At 45.5% G+C, this 19107-nt stretch overlaps 1 protein-coding gene across 1 annotated transcript in view; it reads left to right on the top strand.

The window, feature by feature from the left end:
- The window catches only part of LOC311119020 (voltage-gated delayed rectifier potassium channel KCNH8-like), a gene marked incomplete at its 3' end in the record, with an annotated part of 49018 nt that overhangs the window by 27377 nt on the left and 2534 nt on the right, over positions 1–19107 (top strand). The window contains exons 7-9 of the mRNA XM_084193774.1: positions 6875–7252; positions 12713–12912; positions 13534–13783. Coding sequence (XP_084049900.1) covers positions 6875–7252; positions 12713–12912; positions 13534–13783 — 828 coding nt within the window. The remainder of the gene's footprint in view (positions 1–6874; positions 7253–12712; positions 12913–13533; positions 13784–19107) is intronic.

Here is a 19107-nt window from a genome sequence, read left to right as displayed (position 1 = left end):
CGGGTCTTGGATTTATTTGTGGTGATAGCCACAGCTGTCAGATGTAGTTTGTTCGAATGAGGGATAAGGGTGCCCTTCAAACGCTGATACAAGGTCATACTGATCTTTTATTCATTCAGATGATAACAGAAGCTCACAATACAACAACAACAACAACAACAACAACATGTCATCGGATATTTCACAGGCGTGCGTGCCTGGGTGCCTGCGTGTGTGTGTACATGCATGTGGCTGTGTGTGTGTGTGTCTGCAGGTACTGTAGGGTTGTACTGTGAATGGCTGCAGACACATCAATAATTTAAGTCCAGGGAGCAGCTCCTACACTCTTAGAATAAAGGGTTCCAAAAGGGTTCTTCGGCTGTCCCCATAGGAGAACCGTTTTGGGTTCCAGGTTCTTCAAAGGGTTCTCCTATGGGGACAGCCAAGTAACCGTTTTAGGTTCTAGATAGCTGATATTAAACTATCTGTTCGCTACTCCTCCATGCTGCTCTTCATTACAGGCATAGCCACAGCCACAATACTGCCTTACAAATGATATTCAGCTCTCTGCACCCTGCCACTCCACCCAGCCACAGCCACAATACAGCAGCCCTGCTCCCCTATGCTGTCACAGCCACAGTACAGCCTTCTGCTCCCCCATGCTGCCACAGCCACAGTACAGCTCCCTGCTCCCCCATGCTGCCACAGCCACAATACAGCTCCCTGCTCCCCCATGCTGCCACAGCCACAATACAGCTCCCTGCTCCCCCATGCTGTCACAGCCACAATACAGCTCCCTGCTCCCCCATGCTGTCACAGCCACAGTACACCCTAACAAATGGCCAACTATCCAGCAGACTACTACAGAACCCTGTTGTGCAGTCTCCACTCAACAAGACAATACACAGGCAATGGCGAGAGGGAGGGAGAGAGAGAGGGAAGGAGAGAGGGAAGAGGGTGTAGAATAAAGGGCTAGAGTGATATTAATATTATGTTGTATTATGAAAAAGCAAATAGGTATTTCTTGGAAAGTAAACATTGTGTTGAATGTGTTTCCAGCAAGTCTAAGTGTGTGAGAGACCTTGGATATAGCAAAGGGATCATTGACTAAGAAGATGAATGCAGCATAAAAGTAGTCCCTGACTAGTCTATGGGTGTGTCCCAAATGGCACCCTGTTCCCTATATAGTGCACTACTTTTAACCAGTGGGTAGAGCATTTCCAGTCGTGACAACTCACTGGCGCGTGCGTTCGTGCTTGTTTGTGTGTGTGTGTGTGTGTGTGTGTGTAGTTTCTAACTTTCTCTCTGTCAGCACCTCATAGTAAGACCTGTTTTCCTATACCTTTTCTTCCTCATCTAGCATTCTCTTTCTCTCCATCTGTTTTTCTCTCTCTTCCTGTTGTTTTGGCTGCTGTGAAGACTGATCTCCGATCCGATAATAGACAGTACTGTGCAGCCGTCTTCATCGACCTGGCCAAGGCTTTCGACTCTGTCAACCACCGCATTCTTATTGGCAGACTAAATAGCCTTGGTTTCTCAAATGACTGCCTCGCCTGGTTCACCAACTACTTCTCAGATAGAGTTCAATGTGTCAAATCGGAGGGCCTGTTGTCTGGACCTATGGCAGTCTCTATGGGGGTGCCACAGGGTTCAATTCTTGGGCCGACTCTTTTCTCTGTGTATATCAATGATGTCGCTCTTGCTGCTGGTGACTCTCAGATCCACCTCTACGCAGACGACACCATTTTGTATACATCTGGCCCTTCATTGGACACTGTGTTAACAAACCTCCAAACGAGCTTCAATGCCATACAACACTCCTTCAGTAGCCTCCAACTGCTCTTAAACACTAGTAAAACTAAATGCATGCTCTTCAATCGAACGCTGCTGGCACCCGCCCACCCGACTAGAATCACTACTCTCGACGGGTCTGACCTAGAGTATGTGGACAACTACAAATACCTAGGTGTCTGGTTAGACTGTAAACTCTCCTTCCAGACTCACATTAAGAATCTCCAATCCAAAGTTAAATCCAGAATCGGCTTCCTATTTCGCAACAAAGCCTCGTTCACTCATGCTGCCAAACATGCCCTCGTAAAACTGACTATCCTACCGATCCTTGACTTTGGCGATGTCATTTACAAAATAGCCTCCAACACTCTACTCAGCAAATTGGATGTAGTCTATCACAGTGCCATCCGTTTTGTCACCAAAGCTCCATATACTACCCACCACTGTGACCTATACGCTCTTGTTGGCTGGTCCTCATTACATGTTCGTCGTCAAACCCACTGGCTCCAGGCAATCTATAAATCACTGCTAGGCAAATCCCTGCCTTATCTTAGCTCATTGGTCACCATAGCAACACCCACCCGTAGTATGCGCTCCAGCAGGTATATCTCACTGGTCATCCCCAAAGCCAACACCTCCTTTGGCCGCCATTCCTTCCAGTTCTCTGCTGTCAATGACTGGAACGAATTGCAAAAATCTCTGAAGCTGGAGACTCTTATCTCCCTCACTAACTTTAAGCATCAGTTGTCAGAGCACCTTACCGATCACTGCACCTGTACACAGCCCATCTGAAATTAGCCCACCCAACTACCTCATCCCTATATTGTTATTTATTTTGCTCATTTGCACCCCAGTATCTCTATTTGCACATTATCTCTTGCACATCTAGCATTCCAGTGTTAATACTAATTGTAATTATTTTGCACTATAGCCTATTTATTGCCTTACCTCCATAACTTGCTACATTTGCACACACTGTATATATATTTTCTGTTGTATTATTGACTTTATGTTTTGTTTTACCCCATATGTAACTCTGTGTTGTTGTTTTTATCGCACTGCTTTGCTTTATCTTTGCCAGGTCGCAGTTGTAAATGAGAACTTGTTCTCAACTGGCTTACCTGGTTAAATAAAGGTTAAATAAAAAATAAAAAATTCTCTCAGAGAGGTGGCTATCTTTGAGTATCACTTCAAAGCTTCACACTGCAGCAGAACAGACTGCTCCCCTCTCTTTCTCCCTTTCTCTCCCCCCCCCCCTCTCTCTCGCTCTCTCGCTCTCTCTCCCCTCTCTTTCTCAAAGACTGACTGACTGAGTGGGCTGGGTGATTTACAGACTGACAGAGACAGAAAGAGATGGAGTGGAGTGCAGAATAACAGTATGGAACCCCCAGGGACACATCCGGAGATAAATCACAAATGAATCAAGTTCTGGCTCTGATCCAGTTCTTTAGAAAGAGGAGAGTAAGCCTGCTAGCAGCCTTGTATAGACGGGTTAGATGACAACATCATGAAAACGATGCGCAAGCTTCAATGGGGCAGAAGGCCGTGTGTTGTTGTGATTCTGGATGGCCAGACAGCTAGTAACAATGACTAGAAACTGCCATGTGGGGAATCGTAAGTGGCTCATTTCAGCTCGTTGTATCTTGTTATTGATACCATGTCTTGTTTTGAGGTGTTTTTACTTATATCACGTCTATGCTAATATGGCACAAATTCGCTAGCTATCTAACCAACAACTGTAACAATGTATTTGAGAGACAACAAGTGCTCATTGTGCAAATGTACAGTACATTCTGAAAGTATTCAGACCCCTTGACTTTTTCCACATTTTGTTACATTACAGCCTTATTCTGAAATGGATTAAATTGTTTTTTTTCCCCTCATCAATCTACACACAATACCCCATAATGACAAAGCAAAAAGAGGTTTTTAGAAAAGTTAGCAAATTTATTTTAAAAAAAAACGGAAATATCACATTTACATAAGTATTCAGACCCTTTACTCAGTACTTTGTTGAAGCACCTTTGGCAGCGATTACAGCCTCGAGTCTTCTTGGGTATGGCGCTACAAGCTTGGCACGGGGAGTTTCTCCCATTCTTCTCTGCAGATCCTCTCAAGCTCTGTCAGGTTGGATGGGATGCATCGCTGCACAGTTATTTTCAGGTCTCTCCAGAGATGTTCGATCGGGTTGTCTTGGGTGTGTGCATAGCGTCATTGTCCTGTTGGAAGGTGAACCTTCGCCCCAGTCTGAGGTCCTGTGTTACAGGAGGGGGTCGCAGTTCCGGAGCGACCCACTAGGTGTCATCCTCCGACAACCTTAGGCAACTCCTCACTCACAGTCTGGACTCATCATTACCCTATTGGTGTCACCTGTGTCTACCTGTTCACCTGTGTATTTATGCCCTCACATCCTTGTGTTCCCTTGCTCAGTTTTCTCTGCTAGTTTCTCTATGTCCAGCAGTACTACTCAGTGTCTGATCGGAGATCTATGCAGAGGTACTTGAGAAGTGTTCTCCCTGTTTCGTTATTTGTTTCAGTCTTCGGTAGTATTTCGTATTTGGGCTGTCAGCCGGTTTTTGGAGACTTATTTGCTCCGACTTTCTTTTATTGTGATAAGTCCATTATTTTGTATTTTGGCTTCGGGACGACCAGTAAAGGTCCTTGTTTCACCATCTCTGCCTACTGCCTACTGTATATCCTGCACCGCACCAGGGTCACACCTCACACCAACCCTTACAGTCCTGAGCGCTCTGGAGCAGGTTTTCATCAAGGATCTCTCTGTACTTTGCTCCATTCATCTTTCCCTCGATCCTGACTAGTCTCCCAGTCCCTGCCGCTGAAAAACATCCCCACAGCATGATGCTGCCACCACCATGCTTCACCGTAGGGATGGTGCCAGGTTTCCTCCAGACATGACGCTTGGCATTCAGGCCAAAGAGTTCAATCTTGGTTTCATCAGACCAGAGAATCTTGTTTCTCATTGTCTGAGAGTCCTTTAGGTGCCTTTTGGCAAACTCCAAGCGGGCTGTCATGTGCCTTTTACAGAGGAGTGGCTTCCATCTGGCCACTCTACCATAAAGGCCTGATTGTTGGGGTGCTGCAGAGATATTTGTCCTTCTGGAAGGTTCTCCCATCTCCACAGAGGAACTCTAGAGCTCTGTCAGAGTGACCTTCGGGTTCTTGTTCACCTCCCTGACCAAGGCCCTTCTCCCCCGATTGCTCAGTTTGGCCGGGCGGCCAGCTCTAGGAGGAGTCTTGGTGGTTCCAAACTTCTGCCATTTAAGAATGATGGAGGCCACTGTGTTCTTGGGGACCTTCAATGCTACAGAAATTCCCCAGATCTGTGCCTCGGACAATTCCTTTGACATCATGGCTTGGTTTTTGCTCTGACATACACTGTCAACTGTGGGACCTTATATAGACAGGTGTGCTCATTTCCAAATGTCCAATCAATTGAATTTACCACAAGTGGACTCCAGTCAAGTTGTAGAAACATCTCAAGGATGATCAATGGAAACAGGATGCACCTGACCTCAATTTCGAGTCTCATAGCAAAGAGTCTGAATACGTATGTAAATAAGGTATTTCTGTTCTTAAATTATTCTAAAATCCTGTTTTCGTTTTGTATTATGGGTTATTGTGTTTAAATTGATGAGGGGAAAAAACAATTTAATCAATTTTAGAATAAGGCTGTAACGTAACAAAATGTGGAAAAAGTCAAGGGGTCTGAATACTTTCCAAATGCACTGTATATGTTATCAATAAACATTTGAAGATGAAATATAGTTCACGTGTTGTCAACAATCTAAGCCAACCCCGTCTGCTTTGCCCCATAGTTGCACACGCGTTGGTTTTGTTGCTAGACAACCAACCCGTCTATAGAGATCTGTGCTGGAGTTCAGCAGCATGGACAGCATCATGTCAGCGCAAAGGTGAAGAGAGTATGTTAAGTGCCATGGACAGAGGCAGATCAACTGTAGGAGGCAGTTGAGATAGAGAGTAGAGTAGGTTCAGAACCTTGGACAAGGGCAGAGAGTTAGTTCAGGACCAGGGACAGCAGAGGAGTTTTATCTGGCTGTGCATGGACAGAAAAGCTGACTGAGAAAGTTCTCCAAAGTGCTTACATAATGTGTTATGTTCACACAGACACACAAGCAAACTATTCAAAAGACCTACCCCATTGCACAAACAAACACATTGATAAACAAATATATTCACACATATACCGTTACATACTGACACACTCACACACTGGCACACAAATCAGCACAATTACACCCTCTATTCTTCCATTCTGGTCCACAAATCATTAACATTTACATTTTAGGAATTTAGCAGACGCTCTTATCCAGAGCGACTTACAGTAGTGAGTGCATACAATTTCATGCTGGTCCCTCGTGGGAATCAAACCCACGACCCTGGCATTGCAAGTGCCATGCTCTACCAACTGAGCCACACGGGACCACGTCCTAGAAATGCTAGCTTGGCTAATAACAAGCTAATTAGACAACAACTGAGGTGTAACATTCCTAATGATATATTTGTATTCAGTTCACTGAGGCTACGCAGAGACATGCATTACCAGTGGGCCTTGTTTGTACATTGGGCCTGCATGCAAGGCTCTCTGACAGGTTGGGTCAGCTTCAAGGTGAGTGCGTACATTGGGCCTGCATGCAAGGCTCTCTGACAGCCCAGCTGAACTACAAGGTCAAAGCCACAGTGTGTTTCTGTGGATCGCTGACAGGCTATGTCCACAATGTATTATTCATATAGGTATCTCTTCTTTTTCATTTCTCCTTCTCTCTCTCTCTCTCTCCCCCCTCTATCTCTCTCCCTCCCCTTCTCTCCTATTCCTCTACCCCTACATCTCTCTTACTCTGTCTCTCCCCCCCTCTATCTCTCTCCCTCCCTTTCTCTCCTATTCCTCTACCCCTACATCTTTCTTACTCTCTCTCTTTCCCCCTCCTCTCTCTCTCCTTCTCCCTCTCCCCCTCCCTCCCTCTCCCTCTCCCCCTCCCTCCCTCTCCCCCTCCCTCCTTCTCCCTCTCCCCCTCCCTCCTTCTCTCTCTCCCCCTCCCTCCATCTCCCTCTCCCCCTGTCTCAGGTTGGCTACACGAGTTGGGAAAGCGTCTGGGCACCCCTTATTTCGTATCTCCCCTGGCCACTCTGGCTCCTGATTCGCTGCACCCTGCGATTGTTTACTCCCTCCCTGCCAACAGCAGCCAATGGAACGTGTCCGGGTCGGAGCTGGCGGGGCGGGACTCATGGAACTCCAGCCAGTGGAATGTCACATGGATGGGGGCTGGGGCTGGTGGGGTGGGTCAGGGTGGAGGGATGCTGGGTGGGGGTCCATCAGTGAGGAGCTCCTACGTGACGTCGCTGTACTTCGCTCTGAGCAGTCTGACCAGCGTGGGTTTTGGAAACGTCTCGGCCAACACCGACTCTGAGAAGATCTTCTCCATCTGCACCATGCTCATAGGAGGTGAGTCCCTGGAGATACAACAGGAACATTATTGGTTATTGAGAACGTCAGATCTCAGTGGTGTCAGGGGATAGATAAAGCACCTGCTGTATGCCTCCTCTCCTGTCCCTCTCTGGTGTATTCTGTGTATAACTATACCACAGATTCTACAGCTATTCAACAATGACTATGGCATATTGTCATTAGCTAAGACATAACTGAGCTTTATGACACCGTCTCTCTCTCTAAGACATAACTGAGAGTTATGACGTCTCTCTCTCTCTCTCTCTCTCTCTCTCTCTCTCTCTCTCTCTCTCTCTCTCTCTCTCTCTCTCTATATATATATATATATATACACTACCGTTCAAAAGTTTGGGGTCACTTAGAAAAGCAATTTTCTTGTCAATTAAAATAACATCAAATTTATCCGAAATACAGAGTAGACATTGTTAATGTTGTAAATGGCTATTGTAGCTGGAAACGGCTGATTTTAATGGAATATCTACATAGGCGTTCAGAGGCCCATTATCAGCAACCATCAGTCCTGTGTTCCAATGGCACGTTGTGTTTGCTAATCCAAGTTTAGCATTATAAAAGGCTAATTGATCATTAGAAAACCCTTTTGCAATTATGTTAGCACAGCTGAAAACTGTTGTGCTGATTAAAGAAGCAATAAAACTGGCCTTCTTGAGACTAGTTGAGTATCTGGAGCATCAGCAATTGTAGCTCAAAATGGCCAGAAACAAATAACTTTCTTCTGAAACTCATCAGTATATTCTTGTTCTGAGAAATGAAGGCTATTCCATGTGAGAAATTGCCAAGAAACTGAAGATCTCGTACAACGCTTTGTACTACTCCCTTCACAGAACAGCGCAAACTCAACGTCTCAACGTCAACAGTGAAGATGCAACTCCGGGATGCAATGAAAAAGCCATATCTCAGACTGGCCAATAAAAATAAAAGATTAAGATGGCCAGTCTGAGATATGGCTTTTTCTTTGCAACTCTGCCTAGAAGGTCAACATCCCGGAGTCGCCTCTTCACTGTTGACGTTGAGACTGGTGTTTTGCGGGTACTATTTATTGAAGCTGCCAGTTGAGGAGCTGTGAGGCACCTGTTTCTCAAACTATCACTCTAATGTATTTGTCCTCTTGCTCAGTTGTGCACCGGGGCCTCCCACTCCTCTTTCTATTCTGGTTAGAGTCAGTTTGCGCTGTTCTGTGAAGGGAGTAATACACAGCGTTGTACAAGATCTTCAGTTTCTTGGCAATTTCTCGCATAGAATAGCCTTCAAACAAGGACATTTCTAAGTGACCCCAAACTTTTGAGCGGTAGTGTCTCCTCTCTCCTCTCTTCCCCTCTCCTCTCTTCCCCTCTCCTCTCTTCCCCTCTCCTCTCTCCTCTCCTCTCTTCCCCTCTCCTCTCTCCTCTCCCCTCTTCCCCTTTCCTCTCTCCTCTCCTCCCCTCTCTTCTCCTCTCTTCCCATTTTCTCTCTCCTCTCTTCCCCTCTCCTCTCTCCTCTCTTCCCCTCTCCCCTCTCCTCTCTTCCCCTCTCCCCTCTCCTCTCTTCCCCTCTCCTCTCTCCTCTCTTCCCCTCTTCTCTCTTCCTCTCTCCTCTCTTCCCCTTTCCTCTCTCCTCTCTTCCCCTCTCCCCCTCTCCTCTCTTCTCTCTTCCTCTCTCCTCTCTTCCCCTCTCCTCTCTTCCCCTCTCCACTCTTCCCCTCTCCTCTCTTCCCCTCTCCTCTTTCCTCTCTTCCCCTCTCCTCTCTTCCCCTCTCCTCTCTCCCCCTTTCCTCTCTTCCCCCTCCTCTCTCCTCTCTTCCCCTCTCCTCTCTTCCCCTCTCCTCTCTTCCCCTCTCCTCTCTTGCCCTCTCCTCTCCTCTCCTTTCCCCTCTTCTCTCTTCCTCTCTCCTCTCTTCCCCTTTCCTCTCTCCTCTCTTCCCCTCTCCCCCTCTCCTCTCTTCTCTCTTCCTCTCTCCTCTCTTCCCCTCTCCTCTCCTCTCCTCTCCTCTCCTCTCCTCTCCTCTCCTCTCCTCTCCTCTCCTCTCCTCTCCTCTCCTCTCCTCTCCTCTCCTCTCCTCTCCTCTCCTCTCCTCTCCTCTCTTCCCCTCTCCTCTCTTCTCTTCCCCTCTCCTCTCGCCCAGCGGCGTCCAACAAACCAGCGTTCACACAGGTCCCCCAGTACCAGGTCCTTCAAAGTGCTCATGGATGCTCTCTGTGCCCCAGAGTTTTAGAGAATGCAGGCTTAGACTATATCTCCCATGAGGCCACATCACAGAGAAGAAGCACTTTCCTGGTCCCATTTTAGGATGGTTCAAATGGAAACATTCTCCTCAGATAAAAAAACTGCAACTTTTTGGCAGTAGACTGCATTTTCTAGGGCTTCTTGCAAATGGAACAACTGCCAATGATGTAACTAGAGAGTGGTGAATGGCTGTATTCCAAATGGCACCCTATTCCACATGGTTCCCTATGGGCCCTGATGAAAAGTAGTGCACTATTTAGGAAATAGGGTGCCATTTGGCATGCAGTAACAAAGTGACCCCGTTCCAGATTTCCAGTCTAGTTCATCTTCAGTAAGAGTGTGGCAGTAAAGATCTGTTTCGTGAGAGAGAGATGTAGTGATTTTTAGGGTGGGTGCATTGAGGCGAGAGCACATATTCTCAGGCCACTTTAAAACGAAGTAAAGCAGCCTCGTAGACACACCCACACACGGATGTGCTCGCTCGCACACACTCACACTCGTACACACAACCCCTCCCCTCCCCCAGACTGCTGGAATGCCACCCACACACACACAGACACACACAGATACATACTCTTTAAAATACACTGCGCAACACCAGACACTGAGAGAAACACATGAATACACATGTATAACGACAAGTGTGCACACACAAACACACAATACAACACACAACACAACACACAACACACAACACAACAGATGGAGAGCATTGACTGAAACAGAGAGAGACAGCCTCACATGGAGAAACAACAGGCTTACACAACAACCTGTCTACCCAGAACCAGACTGTTACACAATATCAATAAAAAAGAACATCCAGGATCATTGGACTGGGATACTCACTGTCTGTCTAATAGGTCAGGAGAGAGTCTGGCCCCGTCCATGTGGCTGCTTCAATTGGCTCTGATAGTTAACGATCCATGTACACACACACACTTCAACACCCTCGTTAGCGGCCCCCTCCCTCAGACACACACCCTCACCTTCACACTCAACCTCAATCACTGATGTAAATACACACACACATTCTTGCAAACCCACAAACAACCACCCACACAATCACACAGAGTCAGTGTCTCTCATCTCTCTCATACCTCATCTCTCCGCAGTAGCTGAGAGAGAGAGAGAGAGAGAGAGAGAGAGAGAGAGAGAGAGAGAGAGAGAGAGAGAGAGACACATACAGACAGACAGACAGACAGACAGACAGACAGACAGACAGACAGACAGACAGAGAGAGAGAGGCAGTGAGATTAGCACATCTCTATTTTGGCAGCGTTATGCTATTGAAATGCTGTGAGCAGTGTACCTCCTTTAGACCTGACTGACAGCTATTTTCCGGCTCAGCGGTAACAGATAACTGCCAGATCTCTCTGAGCTTGGTACAGAAGTTTATTGTGCATCTAATATCTATATGTACAGTTGAAGTCGGAAGTTGACATACATTTAGGTTGGAGTCATTAAAACTATTTTTTCAACCACTCCACAAATTTCTTGTTAACAAACTATAGTTTTGGCAAGTCGGTTAGGACATCTACTTTGTGCATGACACAAGTAATTTTTCCAACAATTGTTTACAGACAAATTATTTCACTTATAATTCACTGTATCACAATTCCAGTGGGTCAGAAGTTTACATACACTAAGTTGACTGTGCCTTTAAACAGCTTGGAAAATTCCAGAAAATGATGTCACGGCTTTAGAAGCTTCTGGTAGGCTAATTGACATCATTTGAGTCAATTGGAGGTGTACCTGTGGATGTATTTCAAGGCCTACCTTCAAACTCAGTGCCTCTTTGCTTGACATAATGGGAAAATCAAAATAAATCAGCCAAGACCTCAGAAAAAGTATTGTAGACCTCCACAAGTCTGGTTCATCCTTGGGAGCAATTTCCAAACACCTGAAGGTACCACGTTCATCTGTACAAACAATAGTATGCAAGTATAAACAGCCATCATACCGCTCAGGAAGGAGACGCGTTCTGTCCCCTAGAGATTAACGTACTTTGGTGCGAAAAGTGAAAATCAATCCCAGAACAACAGCAAAGGACCTTGTGAAGATGCTGGAGGAAACAGGTACAAAAGTATGTATATCCACAGTAAAACGAGTTCTATATCGAAATAACCTGAAAGGCCTCTCAGCAAGGAAGAAGCCACTGCTCCAAAACCACCATAAAAAAGCCAGACTACAGTTTGCAACTGCACATGGGGACAAATATCGTACTTTTTGGAGAAATGTCCTCTGGTCTGATGAAACATAAATAGAACTGTTTGCCCATAATGACCATCGTTATGTTTGGAGGAAAAAGGGGGTTGCTTGCAAGCCGAAGAACACCATCGCAACCGTGAAGCACGGGGGTGGCAGCATCATGCTGTGGGGGTGATTTGCTGTAGGAGGGACTGGTGCACTTCACAAAATAGATGGCATCGTGAGGAAGGAGAATTATGTGGATATATTGAAGCAACATCTCAAGACATCAGTCAGGAAGTTAAAGCTTGGTCGCAAATGGGTCTTCCAAATGGACAATGACCCCAAGCATACTTCCAAAGTTGTGGCAAAATGGCTTAAGGACAACAAAGGCAAGGTATTGGAGTGGCCATCACAAAGCCCTGACCTCAATCCTATAGAAAATTAGTGGGCAGAACTGAAAAGGCGTGTGCGAGCAAGGAGGCCTACAAACCTGACTCAGTTACACCAGCTCTGTCAGGAGGAATGGGCCAAAATTCACCCAACTTATTGTGGGAAGCTTGTGGAAGGCTATCCGAAACATTTAACCCAAGTTAAACAATTTAAAGGCAATGCTACCAAATACTAATTGAGTGTATGTAAACTTCTGACCCACTGGGAATGTGATGAAAGAAATTAAAGCTGAAATAAATCATTCTCTCTACTATTATTCTGACATTTCACATTCTTAAAATAAAGTGGTGATCCCAATGTCAGGAATTGTGAAAAACTGAGTTTAAATGTATTTGGCTAAGGTGTATGTAAACTTCCGACTTCAACTGTATATGTATATGTATATCTATATGTATATGTATATCTAAATCTATATGTATATCTATATGTATCTGAAACTGTCTTCTGTTTCTATCTTTATGTATTATCTATGACTGATTCTTACATTGAACACACAGGCATACACACAGAAACACACACACACACACACACAGATACACACACTCAAACACACAGACATACACACACATTAACCAGTCCTTGTCCCTCTGCCCCCAGCCCTGATGCATGCGGTGGTGTTTGGTAACGTGACGGCCATTATTCAGAGGATGTACTCTCGGCGCTCCCTCTACCACACCCGTACCAAGGACCTGAAAGACTTCATCAGGGTCCACCGTCTGCCCAAGGCCCTGGAGCAACGCATGCTGGAGTGCTTCCAGACCACCTGGTCTGTCAACAACGGCATCGACGTCAGTGAGGTGTGTTATAACAGAAGACTTTCTGACGTCTACGCTCTCACTGTCTCTCACGCCTCGCTCTCACTCTCTCTCACGCCTCGCTCTCACCGTCTCTCACGCCTCGCTCTCACTGTCTCTCACGCCTCGCTCTCACTGTCTCTCACGCCTCGCTCTCACTGTCTCTCACGTCTATGCTCTCACTGTCTCTCACGCCTCGCTCTCACTGTCTCTCACGTCTATGCTCTCACTGTCTCTCACGCCTCGCTCTCACTGTCTCTCACGTCTATGCTCTCACTGTCTCTCACGCCTCGCTCTCACTGTCTCTCATGTCTATGCTCTCACTGTCTCTCACGCCCCGCTCTCACTGTCTCTCACGTCTATGCTCCTACTCTCGCTGTCTCTCTCTTCTCTCTCTCTCTCTCTGTCTTGTTTTCTTTTCATGTTCCCAATGCTCCTGTTGGTTAACAATGTAAGCCTCATGTATTGATTCTTCTGTCAGTTATTTTCTCAAGTCATATCACTTGTTTTGCCTCACTCTCTTCCCCCTGTGCCACCTCTTCAAATTTCCCTCTCATCTGTCAATCCCGTCTGTCCCAACTCAATCTCTCATATTTTATTTCCTTTCTCATTCTCCCTCAATAGTTGTTGAAGGACTTCCCAGATGAGCTGAGGGCGGACATCGCCATGCACCTGAATAAGGAGCTGCTGCAGCTACCGCTGTTTGAGTCGGCCAGTAGGGGGTGTCTGCGCTCCCTGTCTCTCATCATCAAGACGTCATTCTGCGCCCCAGGAGAGTATCTCATCCGCCAGGGAGACGCCCTGCAGGCCATCTACTTTGTCTGCTCTGGGTCCATGGAGGTGCTGAAGGACAACACTGTGCTGGCTATACTGGGTAAGGAAACTTAGGGCACACACACACACAGACAGGCACACACACACGTAAGTGCACATACCTGATGACATACACATTCTAACAGAACTGCATTAGTTTGCCAAACAATCACACAATCACACATGCCTAGCATTTGCAGTGAATACCGGGGGAGCTCCGGATTGGAAACCCGTGTCCCTCTGCTTGTCACCCATCCCTAACCCCAATCACTACCATCTTAAACCTAGTTAACCCCAATCACTACCATCTTAAACCTAGTTAACCCCAATCACTACCATCTTAAACCTAGTTAACCCCAATCACTACCATCTTAAACCTAGTTAACCCCAATCACTACCATCTTAAACCTAGTTAACCCCAATCACTACCATCTTAAACCTAGTTAACCCCAATCACTACCATCTTAAACCTAGTTAACCCCAATCACTACCATCTTAAACCTAGTTAACACCTATCACTACCAGCTTAAACCTAGTTAACCCTGATCCCTACCATCTTAAATTTAGGTAACCCCAATCACTACCAGCTTAAACCTCGTTAACCCTGATCACTACCATCTGAAGCCTAGTTAACCCTGATCACTACCAGATAATGGCGACGGAGGGGATGGCTTCCGTTTTATGGACTCTTAACCAACCATGATATTTTGTGTCTTTTCGCATTGTTTGTAACTTATTTTGTACATAATGTTGCTGCTACCGTCTCTTATGACCGAAAATAGTTTCTGGATATCAGAACAGCGATTACTCACCTTGAACTGGACGAATAATTTTTCTTTTAGTGAGTCGGACGAGAAGGATTTGCTCCAGACACCCGACAGGGCCCTCATCTCCATCATTCGCAGTAGAAAGAAAAGGAGATATTGCGGAAGGAGATCGGGGTGCTTGGTAAGCAGCCAGCGACGAGTGACTAATCTGCCTTTGCTATCGATACAATTGGCCAACATACAATCGCTTGATAATAAAGTGGACAAACTATAGGCACGTATATCCTACCAACGGGACATTACAGAGTCGTGGCTGAACGAAGACATGAATAACATACAGCTGGCGGGTTATACACTGTATCGGCAGGATAGAACAGCAGCCGCTGGTAAGACAAGGGGTGGCGGTCTATGTATATTTGTAAACAACAGCTGGTGCACGATATCTAAGTTAAGTCTCAAGGTTTTGCTCGCCTGAGGTAAAGTATCTCATGATAAGCTGTAGACCACACGATCTACCAAGAGAGTTTTCATCTATATTCTTCGTAGCTGTCTATTTACCAACACAAACCAATTCTGGCACTAAGACCGCACTCAATGAACTGTATACGGCCATAAGCAAACAGGTAAACGCTCATCCAGAGGCGGCGCTCCTAGTGGCCGGGGACTTTAATGCAGGGAAACTTAAATCCATTTTACCTCATTTCTACCAGCATGTTAAATGTGCAACCAGAGGGAAAAAAACTCTAGACCACCTTTACTCCACACACAGAGACGCTTACAAAGCTCTTCCTCGCCCTCCATTTGGCAAATCTGACCATAATTCTATCCTCCTGATATACCAGGCAGTGTCAGAGGAAGGCCCTAAAAATTGTCAAAGACTCCAGCCACCCTAGTCATAGACTGTTCTCTCTGCTACCGCACTGCAACCGGTACCGGAGTGCCAAGTCTAGGTCCAAGAGGCTTCTAAACAAGTTCTACCCCCAAGCCATAAGACTCCTGAACATCTAATCAAATGGCTACCCAGACTATTTGCATTGCCCCCCCCCCCCCCCATATATATTTTACGCTGCTGCTACTCTGTTTATTATCACTTTAATAATTCTACCTACATGTACATATTACCTCAATTACCTCGACTAACCTGTGCTCCCGCACATTGACTCGGTGCCGGTACCCACTGTATATAGCCTCGCTATTGTTATTTTTACTGCTGCTCTTTAATTATTTGTTACTTTTATTTTGTATTATTTTATATTGTATTTTTATGTGTGATTTTCTTTGGTATTCTTTCTTAAAACAACATTGTTGGTTAAGGACTTGTAAGTAAGCATTTCACTGTAAGGTCTACACCTGTTGTATTCGGCGCATGTGACAAATAAAATTTGATTTGATTTTGATTAAACCTAGTTAACCTTTACAGCGCCAAGCAGCTGATGCATCTTCCTGAGTAAATGTCTTATATCTAATATCTACAGGCTAATCTGTATTGATGGGCACTAGGCTATATTATGAAAGTAGAAGGGGCCTATTAGTATTAGTGCAATGACATATTGAAATGTTGAATTTCATTAGCCTAACTAGACAGAATTATTGTTGTTGGAAAAGTAATTCATTGCCACGTAACGAAATAACAAATGAACTTTCAAGTGCCCTCACCTACACACACACGTGCACGCACACACACGTGCACACACACACACAGAGATGAGTGTGTGACAGACTGACAAAGGATCATTTCCCAGTTGACTGGCCACAGTTGAGTCAATTTCACAGAGGTGACATTCACTCAGACAGACCTGGAGACCGGGAGGAGAACTGGTTCATGTGGAAACTAGGAAGATGAAGGAAAGGCTAGTGATGTTAGAATCAAGTCAGACCGAGATAAGAGAACATACAGAACAACAAACAAATAATAATAAATAACACATCATATAGGCAGGAATCAGTCACAGAGTATTGGCTTCACCTTCCACGGCTTCCCCTCCCATGGCTTCACCTTCCACGGCTTCCCCTCCCACGGCTTCACCTTCCACGGCTTGACCTCCCACGGCTTCACCTCCCACGGCTTCCCCTCCCACGGCTTCACCACCCACGGCTTCCTTCTACTGCGAATGATGGGGATGAGGGCCCTGTCGGGTGTCTGGAGCAAATCCCTCTCGTCCGACTCATTAAAGAAAATGTATTCGTCCAGTTCAAGGTGAGTAATGGCTGTTCTGATGTCCAGAAACTATTTTCGGTCATAAGAGACGGTAGCAGCAACATTATGTACAAAATAAGTTACAAACAATGCGAAAAAACACACAAAATAGCACGGTTGGTTAAGAGTCCATAAAACGGAAGCCATCCCCTGCGGGGCCATTCTCAAGCATTAAGACTGCAATATGCTGTACAGACACATGCAGTCTGCAGTAGGCTGTACATACGTCCCTGGCACACTCTGCTCTGTAAAGAATACCAGCAAAATTAAGGGGTACCATGCGTCACTTGAAACCCCTTCACCAGGGATACTCAAATCAGGGCTCAAGGTTAGCAGTGCTGCTGATTTTCTTATTTCCCTGGAAGTTAAGTGAATCCTGAATCAGTCCCTGATTAGAGGGGAAGGGTTGAAAACCAGCAGTGCGGCAGACCTCGAGGCACTGCTCTTCACTTCAGTGTTACAGTAAAACACGTTTCCAGATAAAAATGTAAAGTGCTACATGTGGGACATAATCACATCTCATCAAGGAAACTAAGCAGCCATTTTGATGCTAACTGCTAGTGTACTGGACCTTCATCATAACACTGGACCTTCATCATAACACTGGACCTTCATCATTACACTGGAGAGAGAGAGAGAGAGAGAGAGAGAGAGAGAGAGAGAGAGAGAGAGAGAGAGAGAGAGAGAGAGAGAGAGAGAGAGAGAGATGCACAGATAGAGAAAGAGAGTCTGCACACTAACCAGACCATGCTCCAGTGGGTCTGTCTGCCTCACTCTGCCCCTGGGGACTTTGTGGAATAGGAGAGATAGGTGTTTGTGCTGAGCAGCCACCGACTGACTGGCCCCTCCTGGGGGTTTGTAGCTGGAGGTTGACTCAGCTGGAAACTCACTGTTTCTGTCATTCAGGCAGAATAGAAAGGTGCCATCAGATGAATGGATGGAGGGATGAATGGATGGAAGTATTAATGGATGGAGAGATGAATAGATGGAGGGATGAATGGATGGATGAATGGATGGATGAATGGATGGAAGGATGAATGGATGGAGGGATGAATGGATGGAAGGATGAATGGATGGAAGGATGAATGGATGGAAGGATGAATGGATGGAAGGATGGAGGGATGAATGAATGAATGGATGGAAGGATGAAGCAATGAATGGATGGAAGGATGAATGGATGGATGGATGGATGGATGGATGGATGGATGGAGGGATGAATGGATGGAAGGATGAATGGAAGGATGGAAGGATGAAGAAATGGAGGGATGGATATTGCATGGATATCAAATATATCAATACTTGGAAATGTGCCATTTTTCAAATATACTGTCTTATCCAAGTCCCCACCATTCGGTGACTGTTAAATCCATCTGTACTTTACTGTAATGTATTATCCGTCATGTATTATCGTCATGTATTATCCGTCATGTATTATCCGTCATGTATTATCCGTCATGTATTATCTGTCATGTATTATCCGTGATATATTATCCGTCATGTATTATCCGTCATGTATTATCTGTCATGTATTATCCGTGATATATTATCTGTCATGTATTATCCGTCATGTATTATCTGTCATGTATTATCCGTCATGTATTATCTGTCATGTATTATCCGTCATGTATTATCCGTCATGTATTATCCGTCATGTATTATCCGTCATGTATTATCTGTCATGCATTATCTGTAATGTATTATCCGTGATATATTATCTGTCATGTATTATCCGTCATGTATTATCCGCCATGTATTATCCGTCATGTATTATCCGTCATGTATTATCTGTCATGTATTATCCGTCATGTATTATCTGTAATGTATTATCCATGATATATTATCTGTCATGTATTATCCGTCATGTATTATCCGTCATGTATTATCCGTCATGTATTATCCGTCATGTATTATCTGTCATATATTATCTGTCGAACTGTATCTTGTGGTCCTTTGTAGCTCAGTTGGTAGAGCATGACGCTTGTAATGCCAGGGTAGGGGGTTCGATTCCCGGGACCACCCATATGTAAAATGCTTGACTGTAAATTGCCTTGGATAAAAGCATCTGCTAAATGGGATATACATATTATACTGGACTTCCTCTATTCAAAGGTGGCAGGGGTCTTCCCATGAGAACAGCTTAGTGACCCCTCAACCGGACATGTTGGTCAACATCAGTTTATAATAGTATAGTGGCCTGGAGTGTATACTATGGTGGTCATAGGATTGCAGTGGGGATCCCAGTCACTGATTCCTCTCTGTGTCTCACTCTTAGAGGCCCATCCCCTGCCCTATAACTCACTCTTAGAGGCCCATCCCCTGCCCTCTTTCTCACTCTTAGAGGCTCATTCCCTGCTTTCCGATCTCCTCTCCCTGTGTCACAGTCTTAGAAGCTCATCCCCTGGCCATTCCTGTCCTCTGTCT

This window comes from Coregonus lavaretus (genome assembly GCF_964263955.1).
Source record: "Coregonus lavaretus genome assembly, contig: HAP1_SCAFFOLD_2910, whole genome shotgun sequence".
NCBI classification, from domain to species: Eukaryota; Metazoa; Chordata; class Actinopteri; order Salmoniformes; family Salmonidae; genus Coregonus; species Coregonus lavaretus.
The sequence above is the reverse complement of the archived record's forward strand: the minus strand, read 5'-3'. Positions and strand labels throughout refer to the sequence as shown.